The 19,677-nt window shown below is 46.4% G+C and overlaps 1 protein-coding gene across 1 annotated transcript; it reads right to left on the reverse strand.

Moving 5' to 3' along the window:
* Positions 1 to 196: 196 nt before the first annotated feature.
* On the reverse strand, positions 197 to 19,604 carry SIRT5 (sirtuin 5). Its single transcript, XM_090039261.1, has 9 exons — positions 19,447 to 19,604; positions 15,987 to 16,125; positions 13,484 to 13,617; positions 12,026 to 12,251; positions 7,694 to 7,781; positions 5,764 to 5,817; positions 4,735 to 4,858; positions 3,879 to 3,994; positions 197 to 464 (listed from the first exon to the last, which is right to left on the reverse strand). Exons 2-9 carry the CDS (start codon positions 16,099 to 16,101, stop codon positions 389 to 391), a joined length of 933 nt encoding a protein of 310 aa, XP_089895387.1. The 5' UTR covers positions 16,102 to 16,125; positions 19,447 to 19,604; the 3' UTR covers positions 197 to 388.
* Positions 19,605 to 19,677: the final 73 nt, after the last annotated feature.

Below are 19,677 nucleotides of genomic sequence, written 5' to 3' on the forward strand. Positions count from 1 at the left end.
ATTAGCCCTCAGCATTTCTTCCCTTGCTTTCATGAAAAGCCCCCCTCCAATAGGACCCCCCACCCCCCCAGGCACACAGAGCCTGCGTGGCATCCACTGGGCAGCAGACCCAGATGGTGCAACACTAGAGAAATTTTCCAGCCTGCAACTGGCAGTGGCTTTGTTCAAAAGAAGAGAGTCCATTTTACTCCTGCAACTTTACTTCTCTTTCTTTTATTCCACAGCTTTCAGGTTCCCCCTCTTGCGACCCGGGCCTCCTTCAGTTCCTTTCTTCTCTTGGTTTGGTCTCCTTGGAAAGCCAACCCGTGTCCTTACCGGTCGGTACCAACTTGCTGGGTGTGTGTTTCCAGATGGTCTCAGCAGTTCGATTCTTCCCCTGGGCCAGTGCTCACAAGATTCGCTCAGTTTCATGGTGGGCAAGTGCTAGAGGCAGGGTGGTTCCACAGGGACCGGAAAAATGAAACCTAGAGACAAGGAGCGCGGTTAGGAAATGAGCAGTAACCACAGGCAGGGAACAGGTCAGAGAATCATGCTGCTGGTCCACGTTGTCATCTGTATGTTTCCCTTCATCCTGGAGTCTTCAGTCAGACTGAAAAGGAAGGATTCGTTTCATGGTGAAAGCTCCAGCTCATGCAAAGCCTGTTCAAGTAGAAGCTTAACACTAAACGATTCAACAGGATAAGGAAGAAAAGCTGAATCCTAGGGACTTCATATAAAACCTTTTGTATTTTGCCTAAACTGGTAGTTGATTTAAACAAAACACTGAAGATACGGTGGGAGAAGTTAACAAGACAAGAACCACAAAGGATTATGCACTTCGGGACCTCTTCTCCAGGTAGCTGAAACAAATGTTAGTTTCTCCAAACAGGTCATAATCTCTTTGCAGTTTTTCTAGGCATTCAGTTTTATTTTTACCAGTACAATATAAGAAAATGTTTAGGATCATTATAGTAAAGTTGAGCTGGAAGGGGCCTTGTGAACTCATCCAGTCCAGTCCCCTGCTCTAGGCAGGATCATCCTGGACTAAACCACCCCAGCACAGCATCCATCCAACCTACTCTTGAAAACATTAAAATGTTCATGCATGGAGAGTCCAGGCAGTGCTGCAGCTCAGCCATTCATTCCCCAGTCTACATCTGTGCCCACAACTATTCCATCCCAAGTGCAGGACTTCGTACTTGTCCTTGAACTTCATCTGATAAACTGGAAAAATGGTCTGCAGTCAATCGAGGTCTACTGGATCCTAACCTAGGGTGATCACCTGTTGCAAATGGAGAAGCAGGACACATGCCCGCTTCCTACCCCACCCCTATAGGCGGCATAACCAGAGTGAAGCCAAGCAGAGCCTGTGGGGGGCAGGGGAGGATGCAGACTGTCCACTGTGGGGCTCCCTGCTGCATTCCCCCCAGGACCTTTGCAGTCCCAGCAGGCAGGCCCTGGCAAGGGAGGTTGAGGAGCCTCAGTACTGCTGCCACGAGCCCTGTGCCAGCCACTCTGCCATGGTTTCATAGTAGGGTCAGAAGCAGATCATCAAGTCCAATGCCCTGCCATGGCAGGAAAAAGTACTGGGGTCAAATGACCCCAGCAAGGTGTTCATCTAGCCTCCTCTTAAAGACCCCCAGGGTAGGAGCCAGCACCACTTCACTTGGAAGTTGGTTCCAAATCCTAGCCGCCCTGACAGTGAAGTAGCGCCTCCTGATGTCTAGCCTGACCTCTGCCAGCTTGTGACTATTATTTCTAGTCACTCCTGGTTGTGCTCGGGGGAACAGGGACTTCCCCAGTGCCTGCTGAGCCCCTCCGACTAGTCTGTAACAGGCCACTAGATCCCCCTCAGCCTTCTCTTGTGGAGGCTGAACAGGTTCAGGTCCCATAGCCTCTCCTCATAGGGCCTGCCCTGCTGCCCCCGATCATGTGAGTGGCCCTCCTGTGGACCCTCTCCATGCTGTCCACATCCCTCCTGAAGTGTGGCACCCAGAACTGCACGCAGTACTCCAGCTGCAGCCTGACCAAGGTCGCACAGAGGGGGAGGATCACCTCCTTGGACCTGTTTGAGATGCATCTGTGGATGCATGACAAGGTGCGGTTGGCCTTCTTGACCACATCCCCACCCTGTTGGCCCATATTCATATTGGCCTCAATAACGATTCCAAGATCCTTTTATTCCTCTGTACTGACAAGAAGGGAGTTCCCCAGCTTGTAGGTATGCTGCTGGTTCTTCCTCCCCAGGTGCACTACCCTGCACTTGAGAACATGATGAGTTTCAGCACTGACATCTGCCCCCCCCCGATAAACTGCAAGTCCGATTGCAGCCTATTCCTCCGTTCTAGCGTGCCCACATCCCCCCACATCTTACTGTCATCTGCAAATTTGAACAGGGTGCTTTTTACCCCCTTGTCCAACTCGCTGATGAAGATGTTGAACAGTGCAGGCCTGAGGACCGAGCCCTGGAGGACCCCACTGCCCACATCCCTCCAGGTCAAAAATGACCCATCCACCACCACTCTGGGTGCGGCCCTCCAGCCAGTTAGTGACCCATTTGACTGTAGGTGTCGATGCCACAGTCCCCTAGTCCCCATGGTGAGATGCCCCTTGCCAGGCCAGCAGCAGCACTGCTAGTGGATGGGAAGGGGATGCCTCGCCATGGTGGCACAGGTGGTGTGGGGCTCCCAGAGGCAGCAGCATCGGCACCAAGTCTCCTCATCCCATTCTGCCTTCCTCCGCTGGGTCCTGCCTGCTGGGCCACAGAGGCCCTGAAGAGAGAGCAGCAGGGCAAGGAGCCCACATCTGCCCCAACCCTACGCACAAATCTGGGGAGGCAACTGCCATGCTCCCTTTCTTGGGAGTGGGCACAGTGGTAGGGAGCCAGCCCCCCCAGATGAGATGCCTGTGGCTCAGTCCTGCTCCCCAGCCGGCCCTGCCTAGGCACTGCCCTGGCTGGGTTGTAACCCCAGCCCCAGCCACCAGTCCTGCCTCACTCCCTCACTCACTGTGGGAGCCTCAATCTGGCCCCCCCAGCCACTCCCCAATAGAGTTACCTGCAGGCAGTTGTTCCCTACGCCTGCCTGGCTGTATTCCAGGCCATGTGCATGTGTGTGCACATATGCACATGGCACTCCATGAATCCCATCCCCAAGCAGCTCCTTGCAGGCTCTGCCAGATCCCTGCACATGATACTGGGACAATTGTTGACTGTGTCCAGGGGAATCTGGGACAAATGCTGTCCCAGTCATTCAGCCCAAGACCGGGACTTAATGTTCACATTTTGGGACTGTCCTGTCCAAATAGGAACAGGTGGTCACCCTATCCTAGCTCTACCCTCTGGAGTATATGCAACTCCACCCAACTTGGTGTCACATCCCCGTGGTGTCACAATCCCATCATCCATATCTTCAATTAAGATGTTGAACAATACTAGACCCAAGACAAACCCCAGAGGAACCCCACTTCATACCTCCTGTGAACCAGACACTGAGCCATTGATTACTACTTGCTGAGCACAATGATCCAACCAGTTTTATAGCCATGTTACAGTACTTTCATCTACAGTAAAAGCTGCATTAACTGGCATTTAAGTAACCAGAACACTATTAACCGGTATTTCTGGCTGGCCGGCCAGATGTGTGGGGGGAAAAAAAGCTCGCATGGCAATGGGGAAGCTCACCACTACTGCTACCCACCACCTTGTGCTGCCACCGCTCTGCGTACCCTTCATCCCCCCCATCTGCAGGCAAAAACCCACTGCCCTCTGGTAACTAAAATTTTTGTATAACCAGTACACCCCTCCTCCCCCTTACCCTACTCATGCTGGATAACAAAGCTTTTACTGTACACTACTTCCATTTAAGTTAACAGGGCTTCCTCTGTGCAAGCAGTCATACCTGAACTTTTCCGTAGCAGGGGTAGTCTGCATGTTAAATTCTGCAACGGGTACTCCCCTGGCAGACACCTGAGGAGCAAAACAAGCAGCTGGATACACCACAGAGGAAGTTCCAACCTACAGGAACAACAAAACAGCAGACTGGCATTTAAATACATTTACTACTATCTTGAAAACTTGTGACGGACTCCTTATTTTCAAAACATCTTAAAGCACGCACACCACAGAACAACAGAGGCCAACAAACATGGTTTGATTATTATCGATGGAATAAATCTGGAGCTGTTCCCCTCAGATTCAACATGTTCCTCCCACCCCTCTCCCCATGTCTCCCAAAGGAGGTAAATCACAATGTAATGAGACTCTCCAGCCCTTCTTTGCTACACCAGTGCAATAAACTAGTTTCAAAGAAAATGTACCTACACTATGTAAACGTGCTAGAAATTCCTGAACAGCTATGTAAAAATTCAGGGGGGAAAAAAAAAGTGTGATTTTAAGTAGTCAGCACTGAAAAAAAATCAAGAGTTAAGTAACATTAGTGTGGCTATACTGCTTGGGTACAAAAGCTCTTGCATTATTGCTTATTTAGCTAATGCATAGCTCTAAAGCAGAGAGCACATGTAACTTGGCCAAGAAATGTTAAGAGAATGAGATCCTTTAAATTTCTTCAGTGTTACATTATAATTTACACAAGCTATTACTTGCATGTGTCAAGTATATGCATCTCTCTTCTCAGAAACAGAATTTCTTAGCTTTAGCCTACTACATAAATTAATGGACCTACATAAATTATGTATATATTCCATAATTTTGGTTACATACTCCAAAGCCATGGTCACTTTGGAATTGTCACGTACCACCAAACAAAGATCACAGATCTCTAATTCTTTTTCAACCTCCGTGAGAATGTCAGAATCCAGAGTTTCTCCAAACCACACAACATGGGGACGGAGGAGGCCATTGCAACCATGTTCTTCACACCTGTAGAAAGTGAAACAACTTGTGAGTTCTACTCAAAGCAGGAAGAAAGTAAAGTGACTCTGAACCTTGAATCAATTTAAGAACTTCTAAAGACAAACCTATTTCACTTTTACTGGGTTTGTTAGCTCACATTTAGGAAGTTCAATCTGAGAACAATACTTACAGATGTTTCATACTATAGCTGAAGCTGAATCGCATCTGATTCCAATCACCTGCTAATACTTTACAAATATGAGTCCTGCAACTTGTGGTGCATTTCAACTGTTTTATTACATCTGGACTGAATCATCCTACTATGATACAGGGACTATTTTCTCCACTATAATTCAACTGCCCCTACAGGTAGTGGGTAGAGAGTATGGCATCTGCTTAATAGGGTTGAATGGTTCTGTCCAACAGCACGAGAGGTAAGAAATAAAAAAAACCTAAACCTGTACCTGAAATTTTTAAGGTAAGAAATAAAATACTGTAGATAATGCAAGAGGGTGAAAGAAATCCTTTACTGTTACATAAAGCACTATGTGACACCTCACAGCCAGGACACACATTGCAGCAAACATCTCCCAACACAGCATGAGATGCTAACTCTGTGTTACCAAGAGAATAACCCATACTGTAGTACTCAGCTTCTGTTGTTCATTTTCTCCACATTACGTTCCATTCACTTAGCCTTGTCTTTACTAGCTGCTTAAAACAACTAACCTTTAAACTGTTGCCTGTTGTGATGTTATAGTTAAATGTAGGCTGAGAACTTTAGGGCAGGGGCCACTTCTTTTGTAAAATGTTTTGACCCTTATCATATTTAAACAATAAGTTGATCCTCATAGGATCATCTTTGTCAAGGCCTTGTGAAATCTGAAGGGATCACACTGGCATGATGACAAGAAAAGAAAGCCAACACTCACCGAGGAAGATCTTCAACTGGAATCTTGGCATCTTCTATTTCACGGTCTGGAGCACTGGTGTTAAAACAAAAAGCATTAAGTGACAAACAAAATGCAACCCCTGGGCCACTCCTTCCTTTCCTTCCCACCTATCGTATGTGTAGGTGTTCTACCCTCCTTTCTCAGATCCCCTGCTGCACTGCACAAGTGCCCCAGGCTACAGGCTCCCGCACTGTGGGCTCTGCTGTGCTGCTCCCTGGGGCAGTAACGTAAGCCAAAGGAGGAGGGGCAGCCTGAAGATGAAAAATGGTGGAGAGTGGTGGCTGGTAGGACCCCAGGGCCACAATTTAACCCCTGCATGCAGCTTGTGGGTCACTGACTGGACAGCTCTGGTCAAAGGCAATTAACATTAAACCACTAATCTGACTCAGGTCAGCACATGTAGCTCTGCAGTAACACAAAATTGTTATTAACTGCCCCAGAAATAGGTAAAACAGGTTCATAATGGTTTTAAAATAGAAAGAACAAGAATTCAGCCTGAGAGAGAGTCTCCACTCATCTGGAGTTTTAGAAGGCTATCTGGGAAACTGCAAAGGGAAAAAAAGGGGGTACAAAGCATACATCCATTTTTTGCTTCTCTATAATGTAAGACAGGGATAGGCAACCCCCAGCACATTTGCCAGAGCATGGCACACACCACCATTTTCCATGGTATGCCAAAGCCAACCCAGACTCTGGGCAGCTTCTGCCAGCAGCTTCCCAGAGCCCACGCTGGCTGCAGTTGGGAGGCTGCAAACAGCTTCATGGGACTCTGCAGCCCCAGCACCAGTTCCATGGCTGCGGCAGCTGCGCGCAGACCTTTGGATGCATGGCGGGGAAGGAGCCTGGGGTAGCACAACCTGGCTCCTCTCCTACCATCTGCCTAGAGGCATGTGTACAGCTGATGCTGCCATGGAGCCAGTGCCAGGGCTGCAGAGCCTGGCACAGCTGTTTGCAGCCTTCCAGCCTGATACAGGCAGCTCTGGGCAGCTATAGTCCAATCAAAGTATAACTAACGGAAGGAAGAAAGAGGTAAGGGTTGACAAATACTCATTCACATAGAAAAAAAAATTAGTTACAGCTCAACTTGACAGTTCCAGACCATCTGAAATTTTTGTTATAATGTAAGGGGTATGCAATTCTGTGTAAGATTTAGGATTAAGTGTCGTTTGTACAGCAGATCTGTACCTTATAATATGCCAAAGCACAGCCACCATTCCAAGAGTATAATGAAGAAATGAAGGGAAGTAGTCATTATAACTGCTATTTCCAGACAAGACTGCTGTTGTAACAGTGTAGGCATAGTTAACAGCAAAATGTATGACACTATGTATATGTGAGCAAATATTTGAAATGGTGAATTAAAATTTGTCATGACATTACAATTCAATTTGTATTTGTTACTCAGAAGTCCTAATTAATTGGTCTTTGAAATAAAGCTTTTGGGTTGCAGAACTTCCAAGAGGTTATTGTTCTTGAACAACATCTTTCAAGTTTTCATTTTGGGCAACCAAACATATTTTTCTTAAACTTTAATGGACCTTGCAAGGGCTTTAATAGATCATGTAAGGTAGTGGTTTAATTTAATTTAATATATTATCATGTGATAATTTAGTATATTATCAGGTGAGCTCTAATTTTAATTTTGTACCTTCTTGCCAATAATCTTACCACTTTTAAAATGGGAAAAACTGCCCTATACTAAGCACATCTTAGTAGTGAACTGCTTCAATGATCTGACATCCCACCATGCTCAGTGAATAAAACTGAAGCTGCTGAAATCATATAACCGCTCTCACAGCACCACGAGTGTTTAACTAGTTCTAAAAATATCTTTCACTACAGATGACACGTAGTAAGTAGTTAAATCAAAACCAAGAAAACAGGCTTTACAATGCAGATGGAGAATTACCCTTTCCCAGCCAAAGCTGCACATATAGGACTCTTGTAATTCTCTGTCACATTTCTACAGCTGGTGCATCGGGTTTTGAATAAGCTACCTGAAATGCACAAAAGAACAATTCCAATATCACTAATATCAAACAGTGATTTTCATGTAAGATTATGGTTATGCATGAATATAGTTATACCCCTCCAAAATATTCCCTTATTTGGCCCTGGAAAGTATATCCTGTGGGTAGCCCCAGTTATAGGAATATGGAACAAAGCAATTACATTCTGGTAGCCTAATGAATACGCAGTTTATTGAGGTAAACGTACAAAGAATTTCTGATTCATAGTCAAAGAGGCTAATAGCACATTGATGCACAAAGCAGATGAGCAAAGACAGGAGTACAACTTTCATACAAACTGCCACAACAAACCAGAGCAACCCCTCCAAATAAACCAAAATATAAGCCATGGTATATCTCATGACATCAGGCATGGCAACACAATGAAAATAATATTTGTAAATTTGATTAGGGAGAATCGAGCTTTCAATAAAACAATGTTTTGCTAAAGAGGGTCTGCTTTCTCTGGAAAATGTTTCTTTTTCATTCAAAATACAAACATTTGAAAAAAAATGTAATTTGGAAATACCAGCACAGTGACTCTTATAGTTTCATAGTTTCATAGTAGCTAGAGTCGGAAGGGACCTAGGTAGATCATCTAGTCCGACCCCCTGCCTTGGCAGGAAAGAGCACCGGGGTCAGATGACCCCGGCAAGGTGCTCATCTAACTTCCTTTTAAAAATCCCCAGGCTAGGAGCCTGCACCACTTCCCCTGGAAGCTGGTTCCAGGCCCTAGCCGCCCTGACTGTGAAGTAGCGCCTCCTAATATCTAATCTAAACTTACCCTCTGCCAGCTTGTGACCGTTATTCCTGGTCACTCCTGGCAGCGCATGGGGGAACAGGGACTCCCCCAATACCTGCTGATCCCCCCTGACCAGTTTGTAGCAGGCCACAAGGTCCCCCCTTAACCTTCTCTTGGGGAGGCTAAACAGGTTCAGGTCCCGTAGCCTCTCCTCATAAGGCCTGCCCTGCTGACCCCTGATCATACGAGTGGCCCTCCTCTGAACTCTTTCCATATCGTCCACGTCCCTCTTGAAGTGTGGCGCCCAGAACTGGACGCAGTACTCCAGCTGCGGCCTGACCAGTGCCGCATAGAGGGGGAGGATCACCTCCCTGGACCTGCTCGAGATGCATCTGTGGATGCATGACAGGGTATGGTTGGCCTTCTTGACTGCCTCCCCACACTGCCGGCCCATGTTCATCGTGGAGTCAATGACGACTCCAAGATCCTTTTCTGTCTCCGTGCTGGCAAGAGGGGAGTTCCTCAACCTGTAAGTGTGGTGCCGGTTCTTCCTCCCCATGTGCAACACCTTGCACTTATCAGTGTTAAACCCCATCCTATTCTCATCCGCCCACCGTTGCAACCTGTCAAGGTCAGCTTGTAGCCTATTGCACCCTTCTAGTGCACCCACATCCCCCCACATCTTAGTGTCATCAGCAAACTTGAACAGGGTGCTTTCTACCCCGTCATCCAAGTCACTGATGAAGATGTTGAACAGTGCGGGCCCGAGGACCGAGCCCTGCGGAACCCCACTGCCCACGTCCTTCCAGGTCGAGAAGAACCCATCCACTACCACCCTCTGGGTGCGGCCCTCCAACCAGTTGGCGACCCATTTGACCGTGTGGGCATCGACACCACAGTCTCCCAGCTTTTTGATGAGGACAGGGTGAGAGACAGTGTCGAAAGCCTTCCGGAAGTCCAGAAAGACTACATCCACAGCAACCCCTGCGTCTAATGATTTGGTGACCTGATCGTAAAAGGCCACCAGGTTGGTCTGACAAGACCTGCCACTGATGAACCCATGTTGGTTGCCCCTGAGCATGCATTCCCCCGCAAGGCCCTCCTGGATGTGTGCCAGGATAATTTTTTCAAAGAGCTTACCCGGGATTGAGGTAAGACTAACTGGCCTGTAATTTCCCGGGTCCTCTTTTTTTCCCTTTTTGAAGATAGGGACCACATTGGCCCTCTTCCAGTCCTCCGGCACCTCGCCAGAGCACCACGAGTGCTCATAGAGCCGCGCCAGGGGTCCCGCAATGACCTCGGCCAGTTCCTGTAGAACCCTAGGGTGAAGATCGTCCGGACCAGCGGACTTGAACACGTCCAGCCTCTCCAGAAGTACCCTAACTAACTCCTCGCTAACCCCTGGCCCAGGCGTGTCTCTCCCGGGGCCCGAGGGGGGCCCAGCAGGGAGGTGGCTGAACTGGTCCCTACTTAGGAAGACAGAGGCAAAGAAATCGTTAAATATGTTAGCTTTATCATCTGGCGTGATGACTAAGTTGCCCATCGTGTCCTGCAGGGGCCCCACATTACCCGGGACCCTCTTTTTACCCCCTATGTATTTGAAGAAGGACTTCTTATTGTCCTTAATCCGGAAAGCTAGTCCTATCTCCATCTCTGCCTTGGCCCTCCTGACTGCCCCCCTACATCCTCGGGCGACTGTAACATAGTCCTTCTTGGTGATGACTCCATCTCTCCATTGGGTATATGCCTCCCTTTTAGCAAGGAGACATTCCCGGATGCTCTTAGTGAGCCATGGGGGTTTATGTGCCCTCCTGCTCCCTTTGACCCTTGTTGGGATTACCTCCCTTTGGGCATGGAGAATCGTCTCCTTAAGGAGCAACCACTCCCCTTCGACATCTGATTCCCTTCCCCTCTGGGTCCTCAGCGCTTCCCCAACGATCCTCCTTAGCTTGTTGAAGTCAGCCCTCCTAAAGTCTAGGGCTGTTGCCTTGCTGCAGCCCTTTGCCACCTTACGCTGGATGGTGAATTCCAGCAAGCGATGATCACTGTCTCCCAGGTGGCCCATCACCCGCAGCCCCCTCACCAGGTCATCACCCGTGGCCAGCACCAGGTCCAACAAGGCGTCTCCCCTGGTGGGACTGTGCACCTCCTGGGTTAGATGGAGGTCCTGCACTCTGGCTAAGAACCGACGTGAGCGATCAGACTTGGCTGACTGCTCCTCCCAGCAGATGTCTGGGAAGTTCAGGTCCCCCATGATGACCACATCCTTAGCCCTCACTGCCTCTGTGAGCTGACCTAAGAATTCCTGGTCGAGCTCTTCTCCCTGGTTGGGAGGTCTATAGTAGACTCCCACCGTTAAGTCTCTCTCCCCTGGACTGCCTTTTACTCTAACCCAGAGCACCTCAGAGTGCCCCCCCTCTACCCCCTTGCTAATTAACGAGGAAGTATATTCCTCCTTGATGTAGAGTGCTACTCCTCCACCTTTCCTTCCTATCCTGTCCCTCCTGTACAGCCTATAGCCCTTGACACTCACCGCCCAGTCATGCGATGAGTCCCACCACGTTTCTGTGATCCCTACTATGTCAGGGCTGGTGACAGCTAGGAGAAGGGCGAGTTCCTCCTGCTTCTTCCCCATACTTCGAGCATATCATGTTTTACGCTCTCATTTTCCCCTACGTAACAGGGTCCCAAGTTGGACTACATCTAGTTGGTTGTGTACCTGGGCCCCCGCATCCAGGATTTTGGGTCTAAAGGAGGACCACTCAGATGATCAGATGGCAACAGGGCAGGCCCTATGAGGGGAGGCTACAGGATCTGAACCTGTTCAGCCTCCATAACAGAAGGCTACGAGGGGATCTGATGGCCATTTATAAACTTACCAAGGGGGACCACCAGGGAACACGAGAGACTGTTCCTCCGAGCGCCACCAGGAGTAACTAGGAATAATGGCCATAAGTTGACTGAGAGTAGGTTCAGGCTGGACATCGGGAAACACTACTTCACAGTCAGGGTGGCTAGGATCTGGAACCAACTTCCAAGGGAAGCGGTGCTTGCTCCTACCCTGGGGGTCTTCAAAAGGAGGCTAGATAAATCACCTTGCCAGCGTTATTTGACCCCAGCATTCTTTCCTGCCCATGGCACAGGGTTGGACTTGATGATCTACTCAGGTCCCTTCCAACCCTACCAACTATGAAACTATCTCTAGTTAGGCACTGTGGCCAGTCTCACATGACCTATGGCAGCAGCTCAAGGAAAGATGATACCGTAGTGGGCATGGAGCTGAGGACTTGTCCTTGAACAGAGAATGAGGTCATGAGGCACTCAAAATACAATTCCAATAAGGTATCAAGTGGCATTTCTAAAGACCATTTTTGTTCGATTTCTACTGAACATTATGACTTAATTTCAATTTGTAATCAAAAACACAAGTTCTGATCAGTTCTATAGCATCAGCGTGTCAGAAGACCTGTATGTACATATTGATTCTTACCATGAATTTCTAAGAGGTGCTTTGTGCCTGCCCTTCTATGGAGCTCATCAATGTTCTGGGTAATGACCACAACACTCCTTCCTTGTCTGCTTAATCTGGATTCACATTCCGCAATAGCAATATGCGCTGGGTTAGGCTTTTTACTCAGCATCACTTCCCGACGATAGTGATAAAATTCCCACACACGAGAAGGATTCCTTGCAAAAGCTTCTGGAGTAGCCAGTTCCTGTGAAACAAACCCATTTAGTTATAATAAATACAAGAAACCCAAGCCTTATAGAGTCATGTCTAAACTGCTGTGTGGATGAAAAGGTACTAAAAGAAGCAGATTGTGTTTAACTCATTACAGCTGACAAGAATACAAATCAGTAGTCAGAGTTAATGCTGCTTATGTTTTAGGGGCATGACAAGTTAGTAATGCATTTCATACAATGAGGAAATGCCATGCACCAGTAAAGAAGTGCACACTTTTACTGTCATATAATGTAAAATTCTGTAATTTCTCACTATACATGTATTCTGCACTGTCCAACTAAGCTTACTATTGTGAATATAACTACAACACAAGAAATAATTCAATGCAACAGTGGTGATTATTTATATGCATAAAGGGCAAGAAACGTACAGAAGCCATAACACTTAGCATTTAGGTGCTGATGTTTGTATTGCTGGTCATTTTCTTTTCTTCCTTAAATTAAGTCAGAGAAGTTACAGCTACTGTCAAAACCAAAACCTAATGTTTTATCGGCTGTGTGCACTCCTGTAAATCTCAGCTGTAGCTTATTAACATGGTTTTTGCATTAAGTTTTCTTGTTTAAAAGAAGGTATTGCTCAATTTAATAAACATGTTTGTAAGCTTGGCCATTTTTGTTCTTGGAGTGACTTCTATGGATATATTTGCAACAGCATATAACAATTGAGCATATCAAATTTCTTATGCTAAAAGAATCCAGCATTTTTATAAACAAGTTCTGAATGCTCAGAAGTTGGACAGCCCTGCTTCAGAAAGTATTGGAACTGATTGAGAACAAAACAAGAGAACTTACTCAATGTTCTTCATTCATGTTTCTTCTGTCTGTCTTAATTCAGGAAGGTAAAAGATTTTTTTTTTAGGGAAGGGAGAAGGGCAAAGGGAAAGCAAGTGGGAAGCAGCAAAGAAAAAAAAAAAGGAACTGGTAGAAAAAAGGATCCAAGTATCTCTAGAAAAACTGTTTCCAAAACACTCAACCTTGCAAACAGCAAAAAGGAGAAGGCAGAGCTGCCCACAAGCATGACGAGAAGCTATGCAGGTGGATGAACAGAAAACACTCTGCTACCATGGAGACACAATGGGAACAGCACAACACTTTGAAAATACGAAATTTCTTTAGACCCCTTGAAATAGCACACTTTGAAAAAATAGTACATTTTGAATAAACAAACAACAGCACATATGTACACTGCATTTGAATTACGCACCTGAGTTGGCCATTTCCTCCAAAACCCCCCTGCACCTCTGAAGGTAGGAACACCACTCTCAGCACTAACACCAGCCCCTGTAATGATGGCTATGTGCTTTGACTTGGCAAATACTTCCCGAAAATCCGCCATATCTAAACATAAAGGAAAAAAAATAACAATTAATTTTATTTAGGTGCTGCTTAGCTATGAAACAGCAAAATGGGAACAAGACAAAATGGCCACGCTCTTAATTTTATAGACTTTATTCCTTCATAAGTTTCTGTCCAACTAGAAGAGTCATCAACTGGGGATACATTTTTGGCTATGACCTTCACAAACCCTCTATGAACAGACCCATCAACAAGGGGACTACTCATATATATGAATAAACAACATGGGTTAATTCAATAAACTGAGACCATATGCTAAAATTACTACATAGGAGCTTATAATGTTAACCCCAAAATACTGCATTTTTTAACATATCAATCTCTTTCTATCTTAGACATTTGTGAAAGGTCATTCCTCCAGCTGGAATCTTGTTTGTGTAAAAATAAATGTAAAGTAGCTTGGAATATGACATCTCCCTCTTAGTTACCTTCCCATTCTCTGTGCATTTGCATGATAGCTTCATTTTTGCGTATCAGCCATTTTCCAGCTCCATACAACACAACTCGCAAAAATGACTCACCTTCCTTCCCCCTTTTTATAGCTAGTTAAAGACTTACGCCGTATATTGAGACATATAGGGCATTTATACATGTGCTCTGGAACTGGAGGGCATGGTGGGGGGGGCACTTTAATTGGAGACACTCTGAAATCCACTCTAAAGCGCCTGGAACATCTTGTGCATCAGGATCCCCATGCCAGAAAATGGCTATGGGGGTGCACTATCTAAAGTTCATTGAACGAGTGTTAGATAAAGCACCTCTGCTGCAATTTTGAAGTGCGGGGATGCTGATACACGAGACTGATGAAGCACAGTAATTCCTATGCTCCAGCAGACTCAGTTAATTGAGTCTGTTTGGACGTGCTGTAATTACAGTGTCAGAGGAGCCTCATGGCTTACGTGTAGGGACCCATACTGCTTACTTTACAAACATTTTGCATTGAAGGTAGAGAGTTTAAAGAAACAGTTATATTGACCTCAGTGTCAGTTTGCCTTCCAAGGAAGGCAATTTTCACTTATTTAAAGTTTTTTTCAGCATCACAGCTACTCTCTTCCCTTTAATTTTTGCCTCTTCAAAAATATCAAACTAAAATACAGAACCATAATTATTCCTGAGGCCCCTGAAGGGTCAATGCTAGCTTAAAAGCTACATACAATGGTTTATACTAGCAGTGTCAAACATACGACCCAGATCCAGTGGGATCCAGCCTATGGAACCATTACATCTGGTCCACTGATCTGGTCGGCTACTAAAGGTGCACTGCCCCTTGGCTCTATACAGCCACGTGCCACTGACACCGACAACCACCTAGTGGCACAGAACTTTGACCCATAGGTAATGCCAGGGACGTGAGGCAACGTGGGTCCAGGGGTGTTCAACTGCAAGGAACTGTGTTTGTGCGGTGTGGTGCCAGAGGCATGTAGCATGGGGCTTTAGCTAAGCACAGCTCTATACCCCTGCACACCTCCGCTCTGTGCCACTGCCCAGCCAGAATTCCACACAGCTGCATGCCCTGGTTCCTCAGATGCATGCACTTGCCTCTGTGCTGCAGGAACATGCCCCTGAACCCACAGGTCTGGCCCTCGAGGAGCTCTTTGGTCTGGATCTGGCTTTAGGCCCAGGGTGAGTTTGACACGCCTGCTTTATACAATCAGCATTTTTTTCCTGATTAATAAAACTTCACTGAACAAAGCTTCATTTTCAGCCACATGCAACTCTGACAAATCATCTTCACCTAGAAAGGAAACTGCTCAAAAAGAAAATTTTCAGCACACTAAGTGAAATTATTTTTTGCATTGTAACTATTTTTTAAACAACTCTGAGTGTAGCGTTGAAACAGGAATTCATCTGGCCTGTCTACAAAAATGTTGTGCCTTTATACCTTTTAAGCCATAGAGCGCACAAACATTTGTATATGTAACTTCAGAAAGAGATACCATATGAAAGGTTTTCAATGCCTAGAAACAGAGATTACTTGACTCCACCATTGTGCTCTGAATCAGAGGTAATTTATTAAAGGGTACTGGTAGTTTGGACCTCAAAATCTTCCTGATAAGGAGGTAGGATAGCCTCTGGAATGTGAAGCATTTATCTTGCTCAGTAAATTAGGTCTGTAATTAAAAACCCCCCGCTTAACTCTAAGGCCTTCAAATTTACTCAGGGGGCAATAGAGAAAAAATAGTTTACAACAGCAGTTCTCAAAAGAGGGTCCATAAGGCCATAGCATGGGGTTCACATGTACTATCACCTCTTTATCACTGGTCTAGAAAGTTTGGAGCCGCTAGTTTACAAAATATTTGTCTGGAGCACTTACAAAAACAAATACATTTTACAGGAACACCCCATCTTACTTGAATTAGGACGAGCCATTTTTAAGCAAAACCTCTGTTTCTTGGAAAAAGGAGTTTTAAGTCCACAGCATGTCTGGAAAACAAGCCTTCTAGTGGTGAACTGGAAGAGACTCATTAGGTTGTCTTAATGATTCTTTATCTGAAAAGAAGTCAAAAGAAAGTTGCACGAACATGTATGTTTACTTGACAAGACTGTTGGGTGAACATACATCAAAATGGTCTTGTTCTGTGTCACCAAAAAGAATAAGTTACAGCATATTCCATTTCCTCCTTTATCCTATTCAGCTAGCCAAAACTTTGCTACGGGGAAAGTTCACAGCTATAACTTTTCAAGCTTATAGAGGAATTAAAATAATAAGATAAAATATAGCACTGTTGAGATTTAATAGGCTTCTAATCTTTCCTTTTGGGAGAAAGGAGAGCATGCTATCCCCATATTTTGCTCAGGCTGTTTTCCCCTTGTAAAACAGACACCTTAAGCCTACTTAGCCTCAAAAAAACATGCCTCATGGTTCCAGCTCACATAAATTAATCCTTTCCATTAAAATCCTATGCTGCTACTGCTGAGTCCTTGCATTAAATGTATGCATTATGATAGCAGAGCCTTGTTAAATAAACATGGTAGGCTATGCAGTTAGATGTACAAACATAATTCACAAGATAAACCCATAGGACATTTATACACATACTTTTCTGTCCCGTGACATGCCAGAGATTCACTGCTTCATAGATTAATTGAGTCTGCTCCACATGCAAACTGAGGCGAACCGTGCTGTGCCTTGTGCAGTCGTATAAGCGGCGAAATGCAGGTCAGCATGTAGAAAGTGGCGGTGCGCTTTTGAACTAAAGTGCCTCTGATGTGTTTCAGTTCAAAAGTGCACCATTACCATTGTCTCAGTGCCAATGCACATTTCACCACTTATACAACTGTAAGCATTGCGCTGCTGGGCACTTTTCAAAGCACCCAGTGCTGTGGCACTTGCATATGTAAAAATGCCCAGAGATTTCAAACAGGAATCCATGGTGCTAAAAACATTATGACCTGTTGTGAACAGAAAAACTGCTCTCTTGTTTCTCCATAGTCAAAAAATGAGTAAAAAGTAAAAGCTATCCTTTTCTGAGGAGTGCCTCAAGTCTAAAAAGGCTGAGAACAACTGATCTATAGAGCTGGGGGTTAATTCTAGGCTTTCAATCCTAGTGCTCAGCCTGCAAGAACAAAAAAGTAGTACTGATACAAATCTTATTTACATGCCAATTTCCTTTGCAGTGGTAAATGGTTGCTCAATTATTTTTAACAGATACAGAATCCACAAAAAACACAAATGTAACTGGATATCTGAAAAGGGAACATTTCTATTCCCTATAATTAATGTGCTCTTTCTGGCCATTTAAAGCCAAAATTCCTTCCATTTCCTCAGATGTTTGTACATTTCAGTCTAAAGAGAACTTTCCCTTACATTTTGAAATTGTAGAAGGGGGAAAAAACCACATGTATACCATCACCGTGCATTTTCCTTGTATTACTGCTATCATCTTTCCCTTTTTTGTAGTATAAGAATAATCTGGATAAAAATATTTTAAGCAACGGTAATTATCTGGTCTTGATGGTAAGGTAACTATGATACAAAACTTACTGCACATGAGTTCATTATTGGCATCACAGTATAATAATTTTGTCTGTTAGATCAGTGGTCTCCAAAGTGGGGAGTATGCACCCCAGGGGGTGCGCAAGACGATCCATTGGGGTGCAGGAAGAAAATATTAGAACTTCTACTTATATTTATATAAGTATACATATATTGGGGGTGCGTGCTCAAAAATTTTTAACTGATACGGATGTGCGATCAAAAAAGTTTGGAGACCACTGTGTTAGATTACAAGCATGGATTTTGTAAAAGCATACATCATGAATTATACTCAAAATAGATAGTATACATATAACTTAGACAAGAAACTGTCATTCAGGGCACACTGTACCATGCATCAGACATTCCAGTGTTTAAAAAAAGTGATTAGAACAACAACAATTCAGTAAAATAGGATGACTTAGGGCCCAATTTCTCACTACAGGTGAAAATGTGCTTGGGCTAATCGGCCTGTCACTGCAGGTAACAGCTTGTCAGATCAAGGCCTTGATTTAAAGTCACATGATCAGCTGGTACTCCTGCAGGAACCCAGCTGTACACAACACTGTGGCCAAAAGCCGTATTTACCACGTTACACCAGGAGAAAGCACTTATGAAGATAAAGTGCTTCACTTGTGCTTTTCCAGACTGGCAAATTGTACTGGCCAAATTGTACTTGGGAGAAGCAGAGAGTTTTTGGTGTTTATTGGAATAACTGTATAGAGATGTGACAAGCTTCTGGGCACAGAATGCCCTTCTTTAGCTATACCACCAAAAAAAAACAAAACCCCCCCTACCTTTCACACATTCCCTGGACTATCACACAGCTACAACACTCCAGCCTGACTTACCTACTTGGTATCAGCCTATGGCCCTCACTCCTGTCCCCATTTCATATGTTTTTTGTTGCTGATCCAAGCAATATGCCCATAAAGGCCCCCATCACCAAGGGGAGCTTGAAGCTCTACCTGGTGGTAGAGCTACATTACAGAATGGCATATGTAAGGCCTACACCACAGAGGCAGAGAGCAGGTGCTGAAAGGGAGAGTGAAGGGGCTTTGCCCACTGTTGTGCTGTCCCTTGCAGCATTTAAAGTCTAGGAAGTGCCGGTTCAGAGGCCATACTCCTAACTCCCATGCTCAATTGCTACAAACACCTCCTTTCCTCCAAGAATCTCCATCCTCCGTGGCTGTTAAGCCCTGGGTAGACAAAGCCTTGGCTGGGATGACAAAGGGCTGGTCCTGTTTCAGTCAGGGGTTGGACCAGACGACCCCCTCTGAACCCTCATTTTTCTTCCCCACCCAAGGAGGAGAGAGGCTGAGGAACTGGGCTTATTTACCCTGCAGAAGAGGAGACTGAGGAGGGATATAATAGGTGAGGGGGGGGGTTGGAAGAGGATGGAGCCCGACTGTCCTCAGTGGTGGCAGATGACAGACCAAGGAGCAAGGGTGGCAAGTTGCAGCAAGGGAGGCTTAGGGAAGCCACACTCGCGGGGAGGCAGCACTGGGGGGTCACCTCACAATTGTTAAGCCGCTGTAGACAAAACCCGGCCGGGAGGACGCAGCTAGGGCTGCTCTGACCAGGGGTCGGACCAGACCACCCCTCCCAGCCCCCATTTTTTCTTCTGCCTGCACTTCCTCTTCCCCATCCTCCCCCCTTGCACGTCTCTTTGCCAAGCGGGACAGGCCGAGCCTCCCCACCCCTGCCCAGTCCGAGGTCGCCCCCAGGACGCCCCTCACCCAGGCGGGCCGTGGGAGCTGCACCGCGCCCCGGCCTCCGCCTCCCCCCGCCCCGGGGCCCCGAGAGGCCCGTCCCGCGCCCCGCGCAGCACCCACCTCAGCAGCTGCGTCCCGTGCCGCAGAGGCGGCGGCGGCCGAGCCGTGAGGGGCCGCACGTCTGCTCCCGCCCCGGGGCTGGGCGGGGGAGGGGGGAGGGGGCGGCTCCAGGGCCGGGCCCGCCCGCCGGGGCTGGGGCCTGGGCCAGGCGTGCTCGCTCGCTCCCTCCCGACAGGCGCCCACGGGCCCAGCCCGGCCCTGCCTCTGGCCGCCGACACTGCATAAGCTGAG

This window comes from Crocodylus siamensis, chromosome 3 (genome assembly GCF_052110815.1).
Source record: "Crocodylus siamensis isolate JL-2025a chromosome 3, ASM5211081v1, whole genome shotgun sequence".
Lineage (NCBI taxonomy): Eukaryota > Metazoa > Chordata > Crocodylia > Crocodylidae > Crocodylus > Crocodylus siamensis.

Excerpts from the sequence above, each read along its gene's own strand:
- SIRT5 (XM_090039261.1), bottom strand. The coding sequence starts at position 16,101 with ATGAGTCTCTTCCAGTTCACCACTAGAAGGCTTGTTTTCCAGACATGC. Across the intron at positions 13,618-15,986 it reads AATGGCTCGTCCTAATTCAA|ATATGGCGGATTTTCGGGAA; the intron begins GTAAGATGGGGT and ends CTTTATGTTTAG. Across the intron at positions 465-3,878 it reads CCTGCTACGGAAAAGTTCAG|GTTTCATTTTTCCGGTCCCT; the intron begins GTATGACTGCTT and ends CCTTGTCTCTAG.